Source organism: Dermacentor albipictus, chromosome 1, assembly GCF_038994185.2.
Source record: "Dermacentor albipictus isolate Rhodes 1998 colony chromosome 1, USDA_Dalb.pri_finalv2, whole genome shotgun sequence".
Taxonomy (NCBI): domain Eukaryota; kingdom Metazoa; phylum Arthropoda; class Arachnida; order Ixodida; family Ixodidae; genus Dermacentor; species Dermacentor albipictus.
In genome coordinates this window covers 177,232,354-177,254,211 of record NC_091821.1, presented here as the reverse complement: position 1 = coordinate 177,254,211, position 21,858 = coordinate 177,232,354, and the positions used below count along the sequence as shown (strand labels likewise).

General features: G+C 47.3%; 2 protein-coding genes across 2 annotated transcripts in view; both read right to left on the bottom strand.

Moving 5' to 3' along the window:
• The window catches only part of tna (tonalli), a 302,871-nt gene that overhangs the window by 247,593 nt on the left and 33,420 nt on the right, over positions 1-21,858 (bottom strand). The gene's annotated exons all lie outside the window — the stretch shown is intronic.
• On the bottom strand, positions 14,569-17,895 carry LOC139056105 (uncharacterized). Its single transcript, XM_070533988.1, has 2 exons — positions 17,774-17,895; positions 14,569-15,046 (listed from the first exon to the last, which is right to left on the bottom strand). Exons 1-2 carry the CDS (start codon positions 17,876-17,878, stop codon positions 14,666-14,668), a joined length of 486 nt encoding a protein of 161 aa, XP_070390089.1. The 5' UTR covers positions 17,879-17,895; the 3' UTR covers positions 14,569-14,665.

Below are 21,858 nucleotides of genomic sequence, written 5' to 3'. Positions count from 1 at the left end.
TGAGTAAGTTCACTTGCCCTATACCTACTGCGATGATACGCCGACTGTTACAGTTTGTACTGGTCATCTATCAACGCCGCGAATTTCGTTGTAGTACGCATAGATCGTCGTAGTTACCGGCTATATAAGCAGTGACAGCAAGCGAGGTGTCGACGCTCGTGATGTCCTCTCAGAGCCGAGGAGGACATCAAGGCACCGTGCTACGTACACCTAGAGTAAGATGTACTGACGTACGGTATTCGCCGCTAACCACACCATATTATCTCGATCGAAAAGTAAGCTGATGAATAATAGGTAAATGACTTAGAGAATGCTAAGTTTCGCATGTTACGTGTGTTTAAAAATCATTTAGCTACTCATACGCTTCTAATTTCTAATTTAAAATTAACAATATTCATCATATTCGTCTTTTTTTAATTATTACGCTTATTTGTGATTGTAGTAGCGGTTGCAGCAGCAGCAGCAGCAGCAGCAGCAGCAGCAGCAGCAGCAGCAGCAGTAGTAGTAGTAGTAGTAGTAGTAGTAGTAGCTTCTTGCTACATCGAATCAGATGAGCACAGGAAAATAACGGAACTTTCGTTTTCCGCGTATCATTATTTAGACCTACATCGGAGTTATACCAAAAACATCAAAACAAGCTATAAACACCGAAGGCTGTTCTGAATAGAATGGTTTTTAATCGCCACTTAAACCTGATACTTAAACCGGAAAATTTCATTCCACGCATTTACGGACACGAATTCGGTGATAACAGTTACCTTGTGCATATTCACGGACTCAAATTCGGTGATAAACCCTGCCGGAATCAGCTACTATCAGCTATCACTCAGCTCAGCCCATTTACTCAGGTACTATCAGTAGCCATGGAATCGGGCACCGGCCAGGGGGCGCTTATATCGTGGTGTGTGACCGTGCGAAAGGTCTCCAAGTTGTGTCCAGAAGTAGCACTGGTGCCCCTGGAACCAGAGGAGGCCGCCACCCGTTGCGCCAATATCGCGCGGGCTCTCTCCTTCGTTAGAACTGCGGTCTGGGCGCGGCTGTGGAGAGGGGTGACGAGGGTGGGGTGTTCTCTCCAGCCACATGCACTGGCCGCGACGCCAGCGTGACGGTCGCTCCCTCCGACGGCGTTGGCGCCAAGTAGCAGCGGATGACGCCGCCCTACCGGGCACGGTCGCCTAGCAACAGCATCCCGCCAGGAACGAGCGCGCATCGATCCCCACGCGGCCGAATTACACCGCGCCTAGGAATACACAATCACACACACAGGCGCGCGACAGCGCGCGCGCGAGCCAGCAGAGCGCTTGCGCGGGCCAGTCCGAGTTCCCCAGGGCTGCTTCGCCTTTTTGGCGACTTCATCGTCGTAAGCGCTGCCTTTCCCTCTCGCTCCTCGGCATCCTCCCTGAACCCGAGGCGTTTCTCCCTAATCGGGATAAACAAAGCCACGCTTTCTCCCTAGAGGCGCGGATTCTCATCGCGCCGCCGCGTCCACTCTCGCCTCGGCACTTCCCCCCCCCTCGCGAGCAGTGCGCCAACAGGAGCCCGTTAACCAAGGAGAGAAAGTTGTAACGCGCGGCGCCCGCGCTCTCGGACGCTGCCGCAATGAGCGCCTTTCCGGCTTCGCGCGCGCTCTTCGCGCTGCTCTCTTCTCGGGGACGGCTCGCGCCGAGGAATCCCGTGCGCGCGCCTTTTGAGGGAGCACTTTATTTGACACCCAATCCTTAAGCCTGATGCCGCGGAGTACGCACTATCTCAAAAACAGACAAGTACGGGACCACTTTCTGACCACAGTGTGTTGCGTCAGGATAACGTCAGCACGCTGTCGCCGTATATGACTTTTCACCTGCTCGACGTGAATAAGGCTGGCAAGGTGGAGACGCAACATTTAATGTCCGTCGATAAAGCCATTTCACATGCAAGATAGAACGAGAAATTAGTAAATGAATGAATTAACGAATGAAATGCGCCCTCCTCCCCCTTTCTCCTAATTCTTCTTGATTTTCTTGTTTACTTCACTGATTCTGAGTTGCGCCAATTGAAAGAAAGCGTCATGCAATACCACCTCGCCTAAACCGCCATCCTGGAGACCTTGGTTGCATTGTTTAGCAGAACTGCTACGTGGTGAATGTAGAAAAAATCGTGCCGCTGGTGGCTCAGTGGCAATGGGCGTTCTCCTGCTGATAACGAGGTCGCAGGTTCTATTGCTGGCCGTGGGGAACGCATTACGCTGGGGGCGAAATAATAATAATAATAATAATAATAATAATAATAATAATAATAATAATAATAGAGAGTTTTAGAATAGGGCTTTGCGTTTGCGGATATAGCGTGACGTCAAAGAAAAGCTATTAGAAATAATTAAATAATATATACCATTTTATGATAGGAATAGTAATTTTGACTTGCGTGTATTCGCGTTTAATTACAATTTAGAGGTCATTTTGTAAGCAGCAAACAATTAGTTGCGCTTAGTTTTGAGCAAACCAACTTTACGTGCTTCCACCAGCCAAGCTTAGCCGTGTTAGGCCTACGAGCCATAATATCCACAATCAAATTCGGAATCGTCTAATGAATCAATCTCCATAATACAAGCTAGTTGAGAGAAAGCGATAACCGCAGTCACTTCTCCTAGCTTGCGAACTTCACGCGTTACCGCGAATCGAACCCAGTTTAGTGCTAGGTTAGAGCCGTCGCTTCGATGGGGGCCGACATGTTTGCAGACGCAAAGCTTTTAGGGCCGCTATTTGGGCTCCCGCTAAATCGGTGAAATAGCGTTCCCAACGCAAAACCCAAACGCCGTTTGCGTCTCGCGCATGCGCAGTGGCTTCGACGTTATTTCTTTGGGGCCCCTATTCTAAAACTCAATAATAATAATAATAATAATAATAATAATAATAATAATAATAATAATAATAATAATAATAATAATAATAATAATAATAAAAGAACACCCGTGCACTCAGTTTTGGGGGCACGTTAACCAACGGAAGTTCGTTAACATGCTTGTGCTAATGTGCCTGTTAACGTGTTGTCAAGACCCATCCAGAGCACTCTACACCGTCTCTCACAGCCCACGTGCTGCTTTGCCACGTTAAAATCAAATGTAAAAAAAAGTGTAGCAAGCAGCTAAACACTTCGTGGAGAGCGCTGAGGAAGAATGTCGCTTCCACTTCACACTGATTTTACTTCCACAACCAGCATCACGGAAAAGACAGAACACCAGCCCGGTTTCGCATTATGTACAGAATTGAAGCGCAAGAATAAAGAATGAAAACGTACTTAAGTATCTTGATTTTTTGTTTATTCAGTGCCGTTTTTAAGAATCAATTTCTTTATCTTAAAAAGAAATGGAGGATCAGAATTCACTCACGCCTGTATGCGGTGCAGATGCTCCGTTGCAGCGGTAGTGGAGGCGACTTCGCCATATAACACAAACGAATATTAATATATTCTACTTCATTACAATAGCTGCCCCAGCAGCGCTTTGCTGAAGCTCAAGGCAAACGTTAGCACAGGTGTTAGCCCTCCTTCACTATACCGCGCGCGCTACACGTATACATACAGCTCAACGCGGGGGGAAAGTGAGAAACCCATTATGAGCGAAAGTGGGTCACTAAGGCCACACAGCACAAGTTCCAGAGGCTCGGCAGATTCGTCTCCGGTACAGCTCTGGTACAGTGGAGAGACAATGTTGGGGAGAGAATACAGAATTTAGCCTGCTTCGTGAGAGTGCTCAACGTGTCAGGCCGGCATGTTAACTGCTACCATTTATGGCCAAGTACTTATAGGTTTTTGCCAGTACATTAGCTTCACCAGTTCACTTTGGCACCAAGGAGCTACAGTTGGCCCCAAAATTATCATTTCTGTACGCAGTTTATCCTTTTTTTTCTCTTTTTTTTCTGTCAAGTTCAGTCACATAAACACCTGTTTGGATTCAATTTTGATGAAACGCGAATCAGGCCACACGCGTGTCTAAGTCGATCACGTATGCTGATAGCGTCCAACTTCGGTTTAATAGATGTTCCGCGTCCGTCAATACGGTCATGAGTGGCGCTAGTGAATAATGGTAGGGATAGGTTTTCGACTACGACATAAATGTGCATAAATATCATAAAGGTCAAGGAAGTGGATCGGAAAGAAAGCCGCTGCCATAGCTCATTTGGTAGAGCACCGCAGGCAAATTACAGTGGTTGGTGGTAGAGCCCCACTGGCAGCAAGTTGTCGCTTAGCTCACTTTCCTTTTTTTTTTCATTGCTCAATTCCCCCCTCCCCCCTATTTTTTTCTTGCTTCAATAGGAATCTGACGTTTATTGTAACATCAATAATCATCAATGATTAACTTTACGAATAAACCCCTCATTTATGGGGTCCATTAGGCACTGTGTTGCTTCCGGACGTTAAACACCAGCAGTCAATCAACAACTTCATTACCACAATAGGCGCACATAGAAGCCAAGTGCACGATGAACATTTCTATGCTAGATCGAAAAAATTCGAGTGCACCAAGCTACTCGACTGCTTAAATGCGTTCCAGCAGCGGGCGCATGTGCTATCACAAAAGTTGGTAAGCCGTTACTAGGACGCCAAGGTATAAAAATGCTTCAGCAATGAAAAAAAAAAGAGAGAAGAAGAAGAAGAAGAAGTAGACGAAGAGAGAGAGAGAGAGAGAGAGAGATCAAAACCTTGAAAACGCGGCGGGACACAAAGGCAACGAAGTCAACGACCGCACCGTGCCGAGGTGAAGGAAAGGAATAGATATGCAAGACGCAAGTGCACTGTTTACAAAATCTTCTTTTGCATAGTTGCACCAAAGCAATGGCATATATGCAAATAACGATTAAAAAAAACAACGTATGGTAGAGTGCTCTCATTCAAGTCTTCTGGGGCGCGATCGGAGATCTTTATTCGACACGCATTCTGTTCGGTTGCTGCAACGTCACAAAGTGGCAGTATGCAAAATTTGTGAGAATGGGGCGGAGAGAGCAGCCAATCGGCAAGCGGCGAACTCCCCGGAAGTTTACTGCCCTCGTTTGTCGTCTGCTTGCAGACAGTATACTACAAAACAAAATGTTTCTCGTCTTCCAATGAATGAAATCTTTATCTAAAAAATGTTTTTTTTTTCTTCTCAAGCTTAAACACGTCTTCAACTTGTAATAAGTGTGACTACTACAATTTATAACTATTAGTTTCTCAGCGTCCTCCCTAGGTGGTGTCGTACACAGCGAGAAAAAAAAAAGAAAAAAAAGAAAGAAGAAACGACGGGAACAGTGGCACACTTTTCAAGAGGCAACAACGACATTCTAGTGGCTCGCTGGCACCCGATGATGGGGTCGAGTTCGCCGCACAACCAAAGCACTATTTGTTTCGAGAAACGAAAGCGACGCCGGAATTCGCTTTCTGCCATTTCTTCCAACGCGTTTCGCGCCTCCACTGCTCTCGTTCCTCCTCAAGCAACGCCAATGCAACAACCGAAGTTCCCATCGCAAGCGCCATTTTCTCCAATTAAACTATGTATTGGATCCGAACGTGCCATTCCGTGACCGAAGCCACCGTTTCGGATCCAATCCAATCAACCAGACGCGCCACGCGAAGCCGCGGTCTCGTACGAGCGTGTGATCGCTCCAAACTTCCCAACTCCCGTCGCGTTCGGCACCTAGGAGACTACGTGCTCGGTTGCAAGATGATTGAAAGGAGCGTGTCGTCATTTTGACGTCATCAAAAACGTGGCCGCGTTCCGCGGCTGGCGACGTCGGGGGCGGAGTAGGCCAATCGCGCGCGCCGGTAACCGAATGAACGCGCCCCTCCGATCGCACCCCTGAACTGAGTCAACCACGCGCATGTGATCAAACTCACCGTAAAAATGCAATGTCGGTCCATTTACTTTTTTTAACAAAACGCTATTTTATGCGTTGAAGCACAAAGGTAACTGGAACGCCAATGTATTTCGTTCCACGCTTTGGGAACTAATATCTCCAAGTTGGTGTCACCCTGGAAATTCATTTCAAGTGGATGCGCGCGTCTTGCAAACTCACCGGCTGCAGTTCGTAAAGTGTGATGTGTGCCCTAAAGAAACTTAATTAGAAAGTTAATTGGTCAATTTTTGGCAACTAGTTCAATATTTGTTTCATTTTCTCGTGCTATTAACGTCCGCCTCTTCGAATAATTCAGCTCAACGACAATAATTGTCCTATCTGCCACAATCATTTCTTTTTTTAATTCGTAAAGCATAAAAAAATAATCATCCAGCATATTACAACGAAATATGGGATTGTGTAGCAGATAAGACATTCGGCGGAACCTTTGGACGTGACAGCTGTGACAAAGGCTCAAGGATCGAGCACAAGTGTTGAGCTAAGCTCGGGGAGACCTCGCCATCAATCCTACACGACGGCGTTACAGCTGGTCACGGGGACGCCTTAAACATCAGGCGATCGAGGACAAGCTCGACACTGATGATCGCCTGTGAGCAAGGAAAGGGGAAGGCGGAGGACAGACTGGACGACGACGACGACCTGCTGCAGCCGCGGCGGGTAGGAGTACCACAAGGGCATAACGAGACCACGTGCACGCTTCCCAACGTGCGCCTGCAGCTTCAGATGGAGGCGGTGTCGTAAGAGCCGCACATGTCGTCGATATACGTAGTTATAAAAGGCAGATGCACGAAGCCACCTGGTTTGTAGGTGCCATCGCACAGGGCAGTTACGGTGCGCAGCGAGAGCATTGTATGAGGCGGAAAGTTGATCAAAACGTGATCCGCGGTCACAATATTGGGAAACGAAGGCAGACACCGCGCGGTTGGCGCCTATACAGCGATATATGGCCCATATAGTTAGTTGAGGGCAATCGAAAAAAGTACGGTAACAGTGGTTGAATCGTATGGGTCCTCTAAGTTTACGGTTCAAGTTCCACGCGCACGAATGACACGCTTGCCTGCAGCACCAAGTTTCCTTGAATACGCTGTATACTGTGCGCGCATGTAAAAGGTATATCTGTTGGAGTTTCGCGAGTCCCGTCATATAGGCGCAAAGTCAAACTAGACACAAAGAGAAGACGCAAACACCGCATACACTGGTGCTCATTTGTGTCCCGTTTCATTTAGTGCTGGTAACATGAATCACGAATCCAGCAAATAGTTTTAAGTACTATACGCGTCTAATTGTATCATACGTACCCGTTGAGCTGCTTTGCCTCTTCGGTCTTCCAGTCTAGCGAGAGTTTCTACACAAATGGCTCAAACGTTATCATCAGAAGGCTGCAGGGAATAGTGTTTATATTTTTGCATCCTGAGCTTATCGATGGAGTTGTAAACCCAGCACATATGCAGTGCAGTCTGACTGCTACCGCTGCGATCGCTGGGCGCGTATGCCTTTGGAAAGCCTCATCGTTGGCGACTTCACACGTGCTCACTTCCTACTTATAGTCGGCCGTAATCGCAATGGTAGGCGTGATGTTATATATACGTCATGTCACCGGTGTCGCTTCGTGAGACGTCTGCAAGACGTGCGCTTAGCGACAGAGTTTACCGCGCGGTTTCACAAGCTAATTCATGCTATTGCGACATAAAGAGGCAAGGAGGTTCCCTTCTTTCTCTTCGGTCTCTCAGCTGTCGTCTCATTACTTATTCGCCAGACTAGACCCCGTTGAGAATCTCCAACGTTGCTGATTTAATCGCTTAGGGAATAGAGAGCCAGACGTAAGGTCCTGCCGTATATATTATATATATATATATTATGGGGTTTTACGTGCCAAAACCACTTTCTGATTATGAGGCACGCCGTAGTGGAGGGCTCCGGAAATTTCGACCACCTGGGGTTCTTTAACGTGCACCTAAATCTAAATACACGGGTGTTTTCGCATTTTCGCCCCCATCGAAATGCGGCCGCCGTGGCCGGTCCTGCCGTAGGACTTTCACGGTGGGAATGGTGCGTGCAAATGCGTCACGGCAATAGTAGTAAATGGAGACTTCCTCACCGCATATGTGAGCTACAATACGTTCCTATCCTAGATTCTTGTCAAACGTTCCGTCAAATGCATACGCAACTCCTTCATTTCAATTATGAGTGATGAAATGGGCCGTTTCTGTTGGTTCAAACATCATCTTTTGGTTCAGGCACGGGACTACGTACGTAATATCCAAACTGGCAGATCTGACATCGAACCAACAACCACGAGGTTTCAAGCGTACGGTTTTAACAATTCTATCACGTCGCAAATACATAATGCCTTAGACGGGCATTGACAAACGAGGGCGGTTTTCAGCTGGACTCATCTCTTGCGCGGTGGGCGTGCAGCGTTGATCGAGACGCGGATGCCAGTTCGGTTTGGTTTGGGTTTGTTGCCTGTGAGTATGGCTCGACCAACGATATACGGGGGATCGGTCATGAATCGGGCGGCAGTAGGTAAAAGAAAGGGAAGAAAACGTAAGTGGAATTTTATGAATTACGAATGAGATATTAAATGAATACTAATCGTTTACATCAATTTTCAGGCTATATTAGTTTAAAATTTGAAGTTAATATTTTTTTTGTTTTCATGCTGAAAATTGATGACTGAAATTGATGACGCTGAATATGATGACTAAGCGGAGTTATATTAGCAATCTAATCTACGCTTCTGCAAATAGTAACGCGACCACTCTCGCCGTGAGAGAAGGCATGAAATAAATGCAAGGAAAGAACAAAACAAAAGGTAGGTCGCGATGCCACCTCGCACTTCACGCAGCTGCTTCGCCGTTACATGAATTCTAACAGCGTCTGCTCGCGTCAATAATTATAACCGTTTACCGTTAAAAAAAAGGGGCCTACAATGCATTCCAAAGGAACCAAGCAGTCGAGCTAGCCAAGTGAGAAAACTCATCCCGTGCCTCGCCCCGTACGTCATACCGACGCACTGGGGCGAGGTTTCGGCGTGAAATTCAGGACGGGCAAGTGGGGCTTACTAATTTAAGTCAAAATTTTCCCGTAACGCAAAAGAAAATAGTTTTCAAAGAAAACATGCCATTTATCTAAACTAGCCTGCTGTCGCTCTTTAGTGCCCGTTTAAGCGTCGAATTAAATAAAGCTACACTACACCAATTCTTTTACTTAATCTTGGTTAAGTAAAATAGATGAGCTCCAAATTAAAAGCAAAAAAAAGCTCCGGCATTGCTGGGCGATGATTGCTCTAAGAAAAAGAGAGAGAAGAAAAAGTAGAAAACAAGGGTTTCAAAATATAGGGCGCTATAACGTAAAACTATTCCAAACTCTTCTATTCCAATTCGGCAATCAGCAACTCCGTGACTGGTGAAAAACATTTTTGGACCACCCCACTTCGCCTGTCTGTCACGCGACGTCAGGAAAACCGCGATAGCTCCACATCTGATGTGAAATGTACACGCTGATTATGTACGATTCGGCCGAACCAAAGAAAAATAGTTATTTTTGATTCGACGCCTTTTCGCCATTAGCCCTGGGCTATATTGGTCAAAAGTTTTCGGGCTGCACCCACTTCACCTGCCTGTCACACGACGTCACAAAACCACAAAAACTCGCCGCGTCAAAGTGACGTGTACACGTCAAAGATGCGTTATTATGCTAAACAAAACTGAATTTTCTTCTGAATAGCCGCAACTGCCCCGTTCCGAAAGGAATAAAAGATGGCTGCCGCCGATCGCTCAGGCACTGGCTACTCGCACCTGCTGGAGGGCAGGGGTTTATTTGCGCGTAATAAAACTTTTTGCGTGGCCGTGTAACGTTTTCGAGAAATTTCGGCACGTTTAAGACCTCGTTCTGCCAACTCTTCTTTGCTGAGGATCCGTTTTAGCGTCATTATTAAGCTTCCGTTGCACGCCGCCGCGATTGTTGAAGTGCCACCGCAAGCTAAGAAAAAGCGGACCAATCGCAAACGCCGGCACCACCCTCTTTATCCGGTTATCGATTTTCAGTGCCAATGGCTTGCCCCATCAAATTCCTCTCCACTTGAGCGTGCTCCTCGCCTCTTGTGAGCCAATTAGATAAGACAAGCCGCTCAGTGTAAACAATGCTATTCGTTTTTCAAGCAAAAAAAAAGCGACCTCCTATGAACGAGGAGAGCGTTTGATTGGTCTGTTCAGACAACCCTGCGGGTGACCGGCCGATGCTTGCGTCGGCGGTTACGCATATTTGACGTCAGGAGATTGGAATAAGAACATACTGGAATAGTTTTATGTTATAGGGCCTATAGTCGACTCGTCTGCGTTTTACACTTATATACGACACATTTATAATTTTTAACTGTTGATGAGGGCTTACCTTTGTGCTTTGAAATCCAATAACGGTGGTATATATTGAGCAGTTCCCGGTTGCTTGTTCTTTGTGTCTCACAAATGGCAAACTCTTCCTTATGTGCAAAAATAAAGAAGTGCAAGCACAGAGAAAATTATACATAAAAAAAAGAAATAGCTCTTGTCCAGTTTGGGGAAATGGGTAGGCGGAAGGGGGTGACTGGGCTAAGTGTGGGTCGCTGTGAATGCGTCACACGCGAAGCCCCATGGGGAGTTAACAGTGCCTTGCACGTCATGGCGTGGTCGGAACCCAGTACTCGAGGAACGTCACCTCCTTGGGCCGGATTTGGTACCTGAATGTCTTTAGTGCAGCGCGAAACGCAGTTGACAATTGCCGATTTTCCCGTTGTGCAGTGCCGACTACACATGCTCAAGTATAGGCGAAATATATCTTGTTAGCTCACCAGGACTCTGCGCTGCTCCAATTGCACCGAAGGAGTTCGCAGTGACAAGCGAACCGTTTCTAAGTTTTCGTAGAACCAGCCCCCTATAGCAGTTGCGAGCACGAACCGCGCGCTGAAAAATAATTAAAAAACAAAAGCGTTTTCCGAGAACTGAAACTAAGGCGAAGAAATATATTATACTCACCCAGCCTCGAGTCACGCTTTCAGCAGTTTCTGCAGGCTGAATTTTGTGTAAATCTCTTGAAAGTTGTGACAATGAGAGCATGCGAAAAAAAAAAAAATGCACGGAAAACAACGACTCGCACGAAAAGTTCCATATACCGGGTGTTTCAGCGATACACTTTCTAAAACTTTGAAAAATTTCCTGTGGCAGATATCGCACAATTCTAGCCCGTGAGCTGGTCTATACTTCAACACGCAAACTTCACTTGCACAAAAAAAAGAAGAAAATGAAAAGCGTAATTGACAAATTAACAAAAATCAGTCATTAAGTTTTTATCTATTTACCTTATGGCACGTATTGCAATTTACAAATTCTAGCCGAGAAGTTCGCAAGGTGGATCTACTTGGAACGAATTCTCAGGATGACACCAGTTTCAAGATATTGATTCCCGAACTTTGCGGAGAAATGCATCGGTATTCCAGTTAGTTTTGTGCTTCAATGCATAAAACGGCGTTTTGTTAAGAAAGTAAGTGGAACGACAGTGCATTCTTACCGCAAGTTTGACGGCGAACACCTCATAAATGGTGTCGTCCACACAATGAAAGTGGATATGCCTTTCAGTCTCATCCGCTAGAATTCGTAAAATGCAATATGTGCCATAAGGTAATTAGTTAAAAACGTAATTTGGGATATTTTGTTAATAAGTCGATTATGCATTTCCGTTTTTGTGCAAGTAATGTCCGCCTCTTCGAGTAGATCAGCTCATGGACTAGAACTGGGCTCGAAAAAAAGAAAAGTCACAAATAGAGCCGTCAAGATAAAAATTCAGGTTTTACAATCTGGATTACCGCGAATGGCGGACATCCCGGAAACAGGCTAAGTGTTCCAAATTTCTAGCTGATTAATTAAAATAATCTCGCAATTCACGCAGTTACGCGGGTACTGACAATGCCTATACGCTGCACTTATAAGCTGCACTCTCATATTCGTCCCATTCGTCTTGAGCTAGAGCATATAAAATCGTCCATTGGGGGCCTTCACGAACGCATTAATATAGCTGTACAGTTTCCCGCAGGCGACGACAGTGGCGCATAAGCCGAGAAGAACGACAGGAAAATCTCCGGTTGTTCCGGCCGCTTGCTCGTCTCTGTCAAAACTACTGCCGCTCGAAATCTAAACGAGCGAGAAAGGTCAAGCACGAGGGAGCTTGGCACGAAACAGCTGTCGTTGCTGCCCGCCACCAATCGAGCCTATGAAGCGGGTCGGTCGATTCCATCACGGCCGTCACCGTTTCATCGACTCACGCACAGTCAGAGCAACGCACGCATGTTGCCACGTCAAGGACGCGTTTCTCCAATTCCACAGCGCGTCGCCAGGAGAAACAAGCATTGAACACGATCCTCCCTCCTGATCGATCAATGTGTCAGCTTGGCGCTGGGGTCCAAACATTATGAGCCGGCACACTCTGCAACACTTGCCTCTCACTTGTGCTGACAACGGCGTTGCCATCTTAGAGTGAAGCTCGCACGCGGAGTCTGGATGGCACTCGCATAGAGCAAGGTTCGTTTGAATACCTGCATCTGGCTCGCTATTCAGGGCAGGGCACGACTCTGAACAGTTCTCCTGGTGTGGTGAGGCACGCGACAACGCAGAGAAAGATGCGAGGACATGCGCTTGCTTGCGATTGCTTGCCACATACAGGCGATTTGTCTTAGACAATATCATTTCTATAACGTCAAGGTTGGCTGGCAACTGCTCTTACGAACAGTTCCAGCGTAAGAACTTTTTTATGTGAATACTGGCCTGAAAGAAAAGCAAAGGTATCGACAAAACAGCTGTACGAGGCGATCTTGTGCGCGCGGGAGAAAACTTCTATAGGCTGCAAGAAACAGGGCAATGAATCCGCTTCCACTTGACTTCATCTCTTGGGCCACTAATTCAGCCTGTGGCACGTTTATCAAGCCGCTGCACTTCTGATGAGCTTAGGAACAACGTGAAGTAAAGGGGAAAGAAATATTAAGAGTCCGGGTGACTATAATTTGCAAGAACTAAAGTATAGTTGCTTGGTCTCTCGTAAAGCGTTCGGTATAATGCATAAAACACTGTAACGCGGCAATAAAATTCGAGCCAACAATTACTAGCGAAAGCCCACAATAGCGTTAAACCTTTAGACGCTGAAGAGCTGAAGAGGAACAGTCAGAAGGAAAGAACACCCTTAGAGGTATACTAAAAAAGCATAGGCCTATAGGTTAAGCTAGACTGATTATATATGCAGAATATCAAATACATGTGTCCGTCTTACCGTTACAGTGAAACCTTGAAAACGGAAACGGAAAAAGGGTGGCGACGCCATCTTGGCATCCCCGCGCCATATCTCCGTTTCGTCGTGAAGTTTTACAGCCTCTGGGGTCATTTGCACGTTTATCAACAGTCAAGACTTATATTTAGGGGAGTGCGAAGTTCTTGAGACCGAGTCCAAGACGAATCGAATAGCGCCAGAAGAAAATCGAATTGAATAGTGAATATTTTTCTAATAGTTTGCGAACAATGTCGAACATTCTCACCTCAAATATGAAGCAATTCTCATATCCCCGGTGATTACAATATTAGAAAGCGTCTGTCATTACACTGCAAATTATAAAGCACGCTTTATTAAAAACACAAAGGGAGCATAAGTAACAACTAAGCAGCTAATTCGCAAACTCGGGGCTCTTCGGTGATAAGGGGGCATGCATTAATATATAATGTTTACAAAGGCAGCCTTGGTGGCTGTTACTTGTGTACACCTTCGCGACCAAATCAGAAATGTGTGCTGTCTGCGGTCACGACAAAACGACACAAAAACAGGCACTTTTTCTCATAGTACCCATGGTCGTGGCAGATGGTGTCGCTATTGTATGAAGTAGGTTGCAGTGAAACGTATTCATACTTAATCCGATTAAAGGAAACATGCGCTGTATCTATAAAGAGTACCAAACAATACGTTCTGCCGAATGGCGCGTTTAAAAAACATTTTGTTTCGAGTGAGCATGTTTGAGAAGGAAAAGTCTTTCTGTTTGAGCGACGTGCGGCGCTCTCCTGTGGATGGGATGAGCATTTTCGCGTCAATTTCATGTTTGATCGTGTGCAGTCGAAGACGTATTGTATTCGAAAACTATTCGGAAAATATTCAGATTTTCGAATGGTGACTATTCGGTTCGAGGACCTCATGGAATAGGACAACATTCGGTTCGTTATTCGAAAGTTTCGGATATTCGCACACCCCTACTTACATTGTATTCGAAATGAAAAAAAAAAGCTACTCAATCTGATAACTTCTAGCCATTTTCCTTAAATAAAGAACCACCCAAATACGCAAAACCCTATAAAATTTGCGACTGCATATTGACGTGGCGGGTTCATCAGCTTGGGTACGAAATTTAGCTATGGAAACTTGGTCATCATTTCTCCGCTATAATCAACCCCTTTCTACCAACAACACGGAGACGCCATTAGGAAAGGAACACTCTATCAGCTTAATCTACTTAATATATCTCTTTAGTGTCCTCAGTACACGACCCCCCCCCCCCCAAACACACACACATTTTTTTTTCTTTTTTCGCAATTCACAAAAAAATTATAGATGTATAGATCTCGCTGAAGATGAATTTGCTTACATAAAACAGCACGCTTCACGCACCATTGACAAACACCAAAGAGAACGCGTCAAACATCTATAATTGACGTGTTTTACAGTGCCCAAATCACTGCGGCCGATATAATTACTCAGACCCCTGCATTCCTGTCACCGAACGGACAGCACTAGAACGACGAGTTTCTACGCGCACTGCTGGCGGCGCTATGCACCACCAGTGACGCCAGTGGCCCGACCGTAGAGTTAGGCCAGAAGTGCGCTGGCCTCAGCTCTACGACAAAGGTAGACATTCTGTCCGAATCGACGGACGTGCTGTCCTCCACGGCGCTCGCGGTCGCGTTGGCCGCGCTGCTGGCGGCCGACGACCCGACACGGGCCGCGGAGTCGCTCACAAAGATGTCTCGTCGACGGACGGCGCTGGGCTTCAACAGGGGCGTGAACAGCAGCACCGAGACGAACGCCACAACGAACACGGCCATGAGGACAGGCAGGAGCAGCCACAGCTTGGCGAGCCGGAACTCCCTCCAACGAGCCTCGTAAGGGTCCCACTGCAACGCCCACTGCTCTTGTCGCCGTCTGTATATACAGGCTAGACGCGAAGCCTCTTCAACGCTCGCTTTTCGCGACGTGTCTGGACACACGACGAGCGGTGGAACACGACAAGTACTTATGGCGCAAGGTGAAGTTACGCATAGACATGGGTTCCGCAGAAACGCTGACGTAGTTTCACAACGTACGTGTGAGGGACCAGAAATTCCACTAACAAAGAGTCGTTAGAAAAAGAAAACAGGAAGAAAGAAATAAAAAGAAAGGAAAAGAAGAAAGAAGATAAAGAAGCAATCAATAGGCTCTACGCTTTAGCCGAAATACGCACACGAAATACGCAAGCGCCATATTACACCCGCTCGACAGTATTGCGACTTCCCTTTATGGGGGCTCCCATGCGCACATGTCCAGAAAATTATCTGTGAAGCCGTTTCTGCGCAATGTCAAGACCGAAGCGCAGTGAGTGAGCCTGTTTCTCTCAGAAAGGACGATGTGTCTGCGCGCGGAACTCGTGGTCGAGACATCGTAACCCTGGACCTTACTGGTACATGAGAGAAGCGAGTATCGATTCCGCTTCGATAATTCTGTAACACGGTGATTGCATTTAGACGCGCCGCTATTTGCCAGTCCAGAAGAATGCGCTGCATTTACACTCGTGTAGCAGGCCATCCGCAATCAGACGGCCTGCTGAGAGAGCAATATATACAGTGTGTACAGGGCAGGTGACACCAAATGGTCGGCGATTATATTCTACTGAGCATCAAATTCGGAAAATTCAAAGTTTAGCTCTGCAGGTCGAGGGGATCGATGCAGTTCGGTGTGGTTGCTCTTTTGGAGCTGGATCGGCCAAGTATGCCGAGCTCAAACCGGGTGCGACAGAAGGCCACAACCACATCAAGGAAAGACGGCAGCCCATGCGGAACAAATCAAAATAATGACCGATGCGTTAAGATTACCAAAAACTGATATTTAGTGCGCGGAAACGATACAGGATTGTAGGACCAAACGATTTCAGCAAACGAGGTGGTGCTAGTGGCACACCTAGATGAATTTTTTTTTTTTTGATAAACGTATATGCCCATCCCTTACACGTGCACTTTTCATTCGGACGTGGTACTGGGCGCGAGGGCCACCACTGGAAGCGCCGGCGCTGCTATCGTTCTTACGTCGAAAGTTGGTTCACGTGACATCGCTACGCCCCGGCGAAAGCGCACGAGGCGACGAAAGGGCCATTTTATGCGGCGATTCAGGAGGTTCATTCTATATAGGTTGGCCACAAACGTTGTCCGTTGTCATTGAGTAGCAATGACTGCCGTATTAGCTGCGAAAAAGAATGCCCAGGGATTTCTGGACACCTTTTAATACGCTCATCTCTCCCAATGACCGGGACTTGCTCTGCTCTGGTCGCATTGTTCGTTTAGGATGCAGCGACAAGCCGTGGTCCGCGCAAAATAAACTGGACAGAGCTCTGCTCGGTCTCCTGATTAGGTTAAGGATCCGTCCTCAAGATTTTGCTATCAGTAAGTTAACTTCCTGTCAAAGAAGGACAGCGTTCCAGAGGCAGCCGTCTTGCAGTTGGTGATGACGTTTTCCGAGATAAAGAATGTATACATTAAAAATATTTGATTTTTTTTTTCACCAGCAGCGAAAATAGTCAAGGTCTTGACTAGTACATGGTATAAATAGTAGATAAAGTTAGTAATTTCTACAGTAGGAAAATAAAATATGACCCTGAACATATAGGGCAAGATTTCTTTCATGCTCAAGCCAAGAAAATAACGAAGGTCCACGCGACACTATGCGGCGGTGCCCCGCGCATGAATGGCTGCATTTTGTTGCGCATTTCCCTTCATGTATTCTATTGCTTCCCAGTAGTGCATGGAGTGTGTGGTTTTGTACATATACCGTATACAGGCTATAAAATTTGCCACAGACCGTTCAGCTTCTGTAGAAAGTACTGTGCTTTGTAAGTCTGCCCCATAGTACGCTGAAGAAAATCTGGCCGAACTTGGCACGGAAAAAGACACCGCATATTCTGATGCAGCCATAGAGAAAATTAGAATCGTAACAATGAATAAGGGCTCTTGCGTAAAACTCCTACAAACGATCGAAATTCCGCGTTAGAACGGCGGAAACTGACGCCCGCGCGACGGCGCCGCGACTAGACGCTGCGACACGTGACCGAACTTTTCACGTCATGCGCTGGCGGCAGGCGGCGCCACGGTATGTCCTCGCGCCCAATACCTTCCCGCTAGACGCATTCTTATTCCACACAGGTTCGTGATGCCTTCTTACCTTACGCACGAAAGCCGACGGAGTTGAACCCTCTCGTGCCAACCTCACAAAATCAGTTATCACTCCGTCATGGGGGATGTTAATACGGCCGACCACGTCGACATCTTCCACCTGACGAAACACACAGGTTGCGCAGCCCCCCAATTAAAAAGTGCCCGTGCCGCTATTAGGTCAGCCTGTTGCCTTGTGGGAAAGTTTACTTAACACTTTGGATAAGGATCGATCGCTACTTAGCTGCTCGAGTTACACTATCCGAGCTTCGGCGAAGGAATATATACTTCTCGAGCGCTATGCATGAACGACCTTATGCACCGCACCCTCCCAACATGATGCCCAAATGCAGTGTCCTGAATGCCAGTACACGCGCCTGTATGACCAGCGCGCTGTAAGCGGCGTGAAGTCCCTTTCGGGAGGGCGAGAGACTGAGCGCTGACCTGATTCCGATGAGGGTATATGTGGACGACTACATCGTCGGTGCTAGGGCTTTCCCAGAAGTCCGACCACGCTGTGGACGAGCGGGTGGTCGGATCAGCAGTCATGGTGGTGACGATGCTGATGAAGATTCATTATTTAATGGCACAAACCCACTGTGGGGGATAGACCACAAACAGGGTGGTAATAAAATAAATAAATAAATAAATAAATAAATAAATAAATAAATAAATAAATAAATAAATGAAGAGATAGAAGGAAAAAAATGTAATCGAACGCTGTAGAACCAAGGGACACTTCCTTTTATTCCACTGAGATTGCACATACCCAGAAAACACGGGTTACTTTCCATCGTCAGTGGCAGAAGGGAAACCAAATACTGAACGTATATTCTCTTTTTAAACGGTCCATCGCCGTATGCGAAAGTAAGTGCAACCATGACGTGCTTCTTTGTTTGATGTCATCAGTGCTATAGGGCTGGGTGACAGATGTGGTGTTAAATGGTGTTAAATGATTATTGATTTAATCGCGCTTAATCGGTAGAGGTCAAACGATCAAAATCAAGCAAGCTTCGGAACCAACGTGCCCATTTCACATGCTCAACACCAGGGTCAGGCACAAAAGATCGAGCTACAAAGTTCCAAGACGGCGCCTGTGTGCGTCTCTCGGGATGAAAACTACCGATACGCGCTGCACTTGGAGCCGGCGTCGGGAAAATCGAGTCTCTGGCAGCGCTTCCTAGCGCGTGGGCGTTGCACAAAGGCCCGGTGACACGCTAAGAACCTCGCGTGTACCATATTGTGGGGCGCCAGATCAAGCTTATAATTAAGCTTCACTTCGTTTTGTAGCTCACGCACGTAAACCCACAAATCTGATTAATATACTAAGTAATCTATCGAACGATCCCAATTAATCGGTTTAAGCCTTACAATCGATGTCCAGCCCTAATCATCGCACCATTTTACTGCCCCTCTGCCAGGTCTCGTGCGCGGCAAAATGTCCTCTCAACGTTGCTGTTACGTGGGAAACAGGTCTGCAGCTGTAAACGCCCTAAATGGTGAGGCACGCGGCGGGTTGACGTCTTACGCAAACACAGGAAGCATGCAGCCTGAGCCTAGTGCAGGCAGTTTACTGTGGTGACGCGATAAGGTCACCGATGCAAACTCCCCCAACTCGTAAGATGATAACGAAGTGTAGAGAGCATTACGCCTTCAAGATTTCGAACCTTCTGAAACTCGCTTCGTCGTACTTGTCTCTCCTCTTGAAATGCTCAATGAACTATACGGTCCACCCGCCGTGGTTGCTTAGTGGTGTTAGATATGGAGCTGTTTCCTGCGATTACTTCGAGTTCCCCAAACCACTTCGAAACGCAGCACAGCTAATTGAGGAATGCAGAAGCAGGAAAGCGCATTCCAGAGGAGCGGCCGAGCAAACAAGTTGAACGCAACAAGTTCACGTGCCAACAAGTTCGTGCGCCGCCGGGATTAGAAGGGGGGCTCGGACAATGGAGCATGAGCAGCCCTCCCCTTCTCCTCGTTAGAAGTGCATTGCCAGTCTGCGAGACAAGACCGCAGAGAGCCGCCAGGTGTGACACCGCGACACGGGCGCCTACCATTGGCTGAAAGTGGCGTCATCGGAGCGGACTCTCCCATTGGTCAAACATGACGTGACTTACAGTGCTCGAAGGGTTTATAAGAAGCCTTCCAGAGAGACCTGAGCATTCTGGAGCATTCCCTGATTCCCTGATTCACCTCTCTCGAACTTCTTGCCGCGGGCCGCAGCGTCCGAGTTGCTGCCGGCCCGTAATGACTGTACAAATGTTACTGGACGCTCACCTCCCTGTAAATAATGTAGAATAAATCCTCCCAAGTTTTGGCTATCATCCCGGAGTCCGTCCTCCAACCCCTACAGTGGCTATGGTGTTTGGCTGCTAAGCAGGAGGTCGCGGGATCGAATCCCGCTCACGGCGGCCGCATTTCTATGGGGGCTAAATGCGAAAACATCCGCCTAATTAGATTTAGGCGCACGTTAAAGAGCCCCAGGTGGTCCAAATTATTCCGCAGTCACTAAATACGGCATGCCTCATGATCAGATCGTGGTTTTGACACGCATAGACCCCGTACTTTAGTTTAATTTAACTATACGGGCCCATCTCCAACAGTTGAAGACTGCCTAGTTCCTCGTGGGCGAAGTTGGTAAGCATTGGCCACAAACGCAATATTAAAGTGAACTCATTGCAAAATGCTACCTCTGTGCAAAGTTTGAGTGTAAACAAGCAAGCGATTAAGCAGGAATAGTCCTGTATCTGGCGCTCTTTTTCATGCAACAGTCAGTACAGCGTCATCTGCTTACCCTCCTTTGTACACAATCACTCTTCATTGGTGGTGCTGTGGAGGGACAACAGCGACAAACAAATACGGAGATCATGCTGTGCTGTCATCAAAAAATGTCGGTAAACATAATTCTGTGACATGTGTATTATTTTTCATTCAATTCTTTCTTCAGATAAACATAATTTTCGACCCTGAAAAGGAGACATTTTGCGAAAAATACGGTAATTGGAACTATTTCCTGGAAGGACAGCTAAGAATGATTGGCCAGAAGTAATACTTAAATAAAGTTTGTGCAGAGGGCTTGTAGTGCATGTGATATTTTTTATCCGCAGAGTTAAAGCTATCTCGAGAAAAAAAATTCAAGACAGTCAATCTTTTGCACTTTTTTCTGCACTAGAAAATGTTGAAATACGTAACTATTCGAAACACAATTGACTTTTGTGGTCAGATCGACTCCTTGAGATACTAGTTTATTATAACACCATGACTATATCATTTAATTCTGTATATAAAAGAAAATGACTTCACCTGGAAACAGGGATAAGTCATATCTTTAGAGCTTCACCAAAACAAGAACATTTTTTTTTTAAACCGAAACGAGCAGTTATACGCTGTTTGGCAATGCCATTATTATGCGAGAATTTTTTTTCAGCTAAACATGACCAAGTCGAAAAAACGTCGCATCACTATAGGGCACGGAAAGGACCCATACGCGTGAGCATACACACGTCAATTTTCTTTCGTTTCTTTCTTTTCGTAACCCACGCGTTCATACTTGGGACTCCGGCCGAGCAGCGCCTGGGAGGCGGCGCCGCGCGAAGGCAGACACAGCATGAAAGCTTAAAGAGATCCACGGGAGAGGCGTTCCGCTGGGCAACCTAATAAGCGATCACGCCTCCGTCGCAGCCACCGGCTCGCACGACCCTGTTTCCCGGGCCGCACGTGCGGTTCGCCGCCGCCGCCGGTGAAGAAGGCCTTTATAGACTGGCACGCAATTGCAGCGACGCCCTTTCATCAATAACCGATTCCCGCCGTCTCGAGCGGGCGCCGGGTCGGCCGCGCGGCCCGGCCTCGCCGCACGTCCACGGCAGCAGCCTCGCTCCGGTTTCCCCCGCGAACGAGTCGCCCACTTCTACGCCGCGGCAGAGCGCGGAACCCCGAACGCGCCACACAGTCCAGACTCCGACAGCCACCGAGGGGCAGGCGTAATGGGCAGCCTTGGCCACCTTATATATATGGCAGGCGCCGCGCGACGCGCATCGACGCCATCAGCCACATTGTCTGCCGCTGCCTTGTGAAGCCGAAGGAACGCTGCACCTGCTCGAGGACGCCGCGCGCGTACGTACTTCTCCGCTCTTCATAACGCGGGGCGCGAAACAATGCGCGCGCCATATTGTGCGTCCACTCCTGGGAGAACAGGTCAGACGGTGAGGGGAAGAATTCCCTCCACGAAATTTGCGATGAATAAGAAAAATTTGGAGGGCGCGCAAGAAGCTTCGCCTTGAAGCGCGGAACCCAATAGCGTTCGAAGATCCCCGACTGCTTCTCACGCTTCTCGGCAACTGCCGCTTATGCAACCGCATTGTTTACCGGGAAACGCTGTCGGCTAACGCCACGCACGAAGGCCAGCTTTCTGGTAGGAACGCGGTCTCTTGCGTGGGCCGAACCCTGCGGTAGTACGCAGCCGCGCTAAGAAAATTACGCAATGCTCATGTTTATGTTATCGTTTCGAACTTTTAATATTTAAGTCTGAG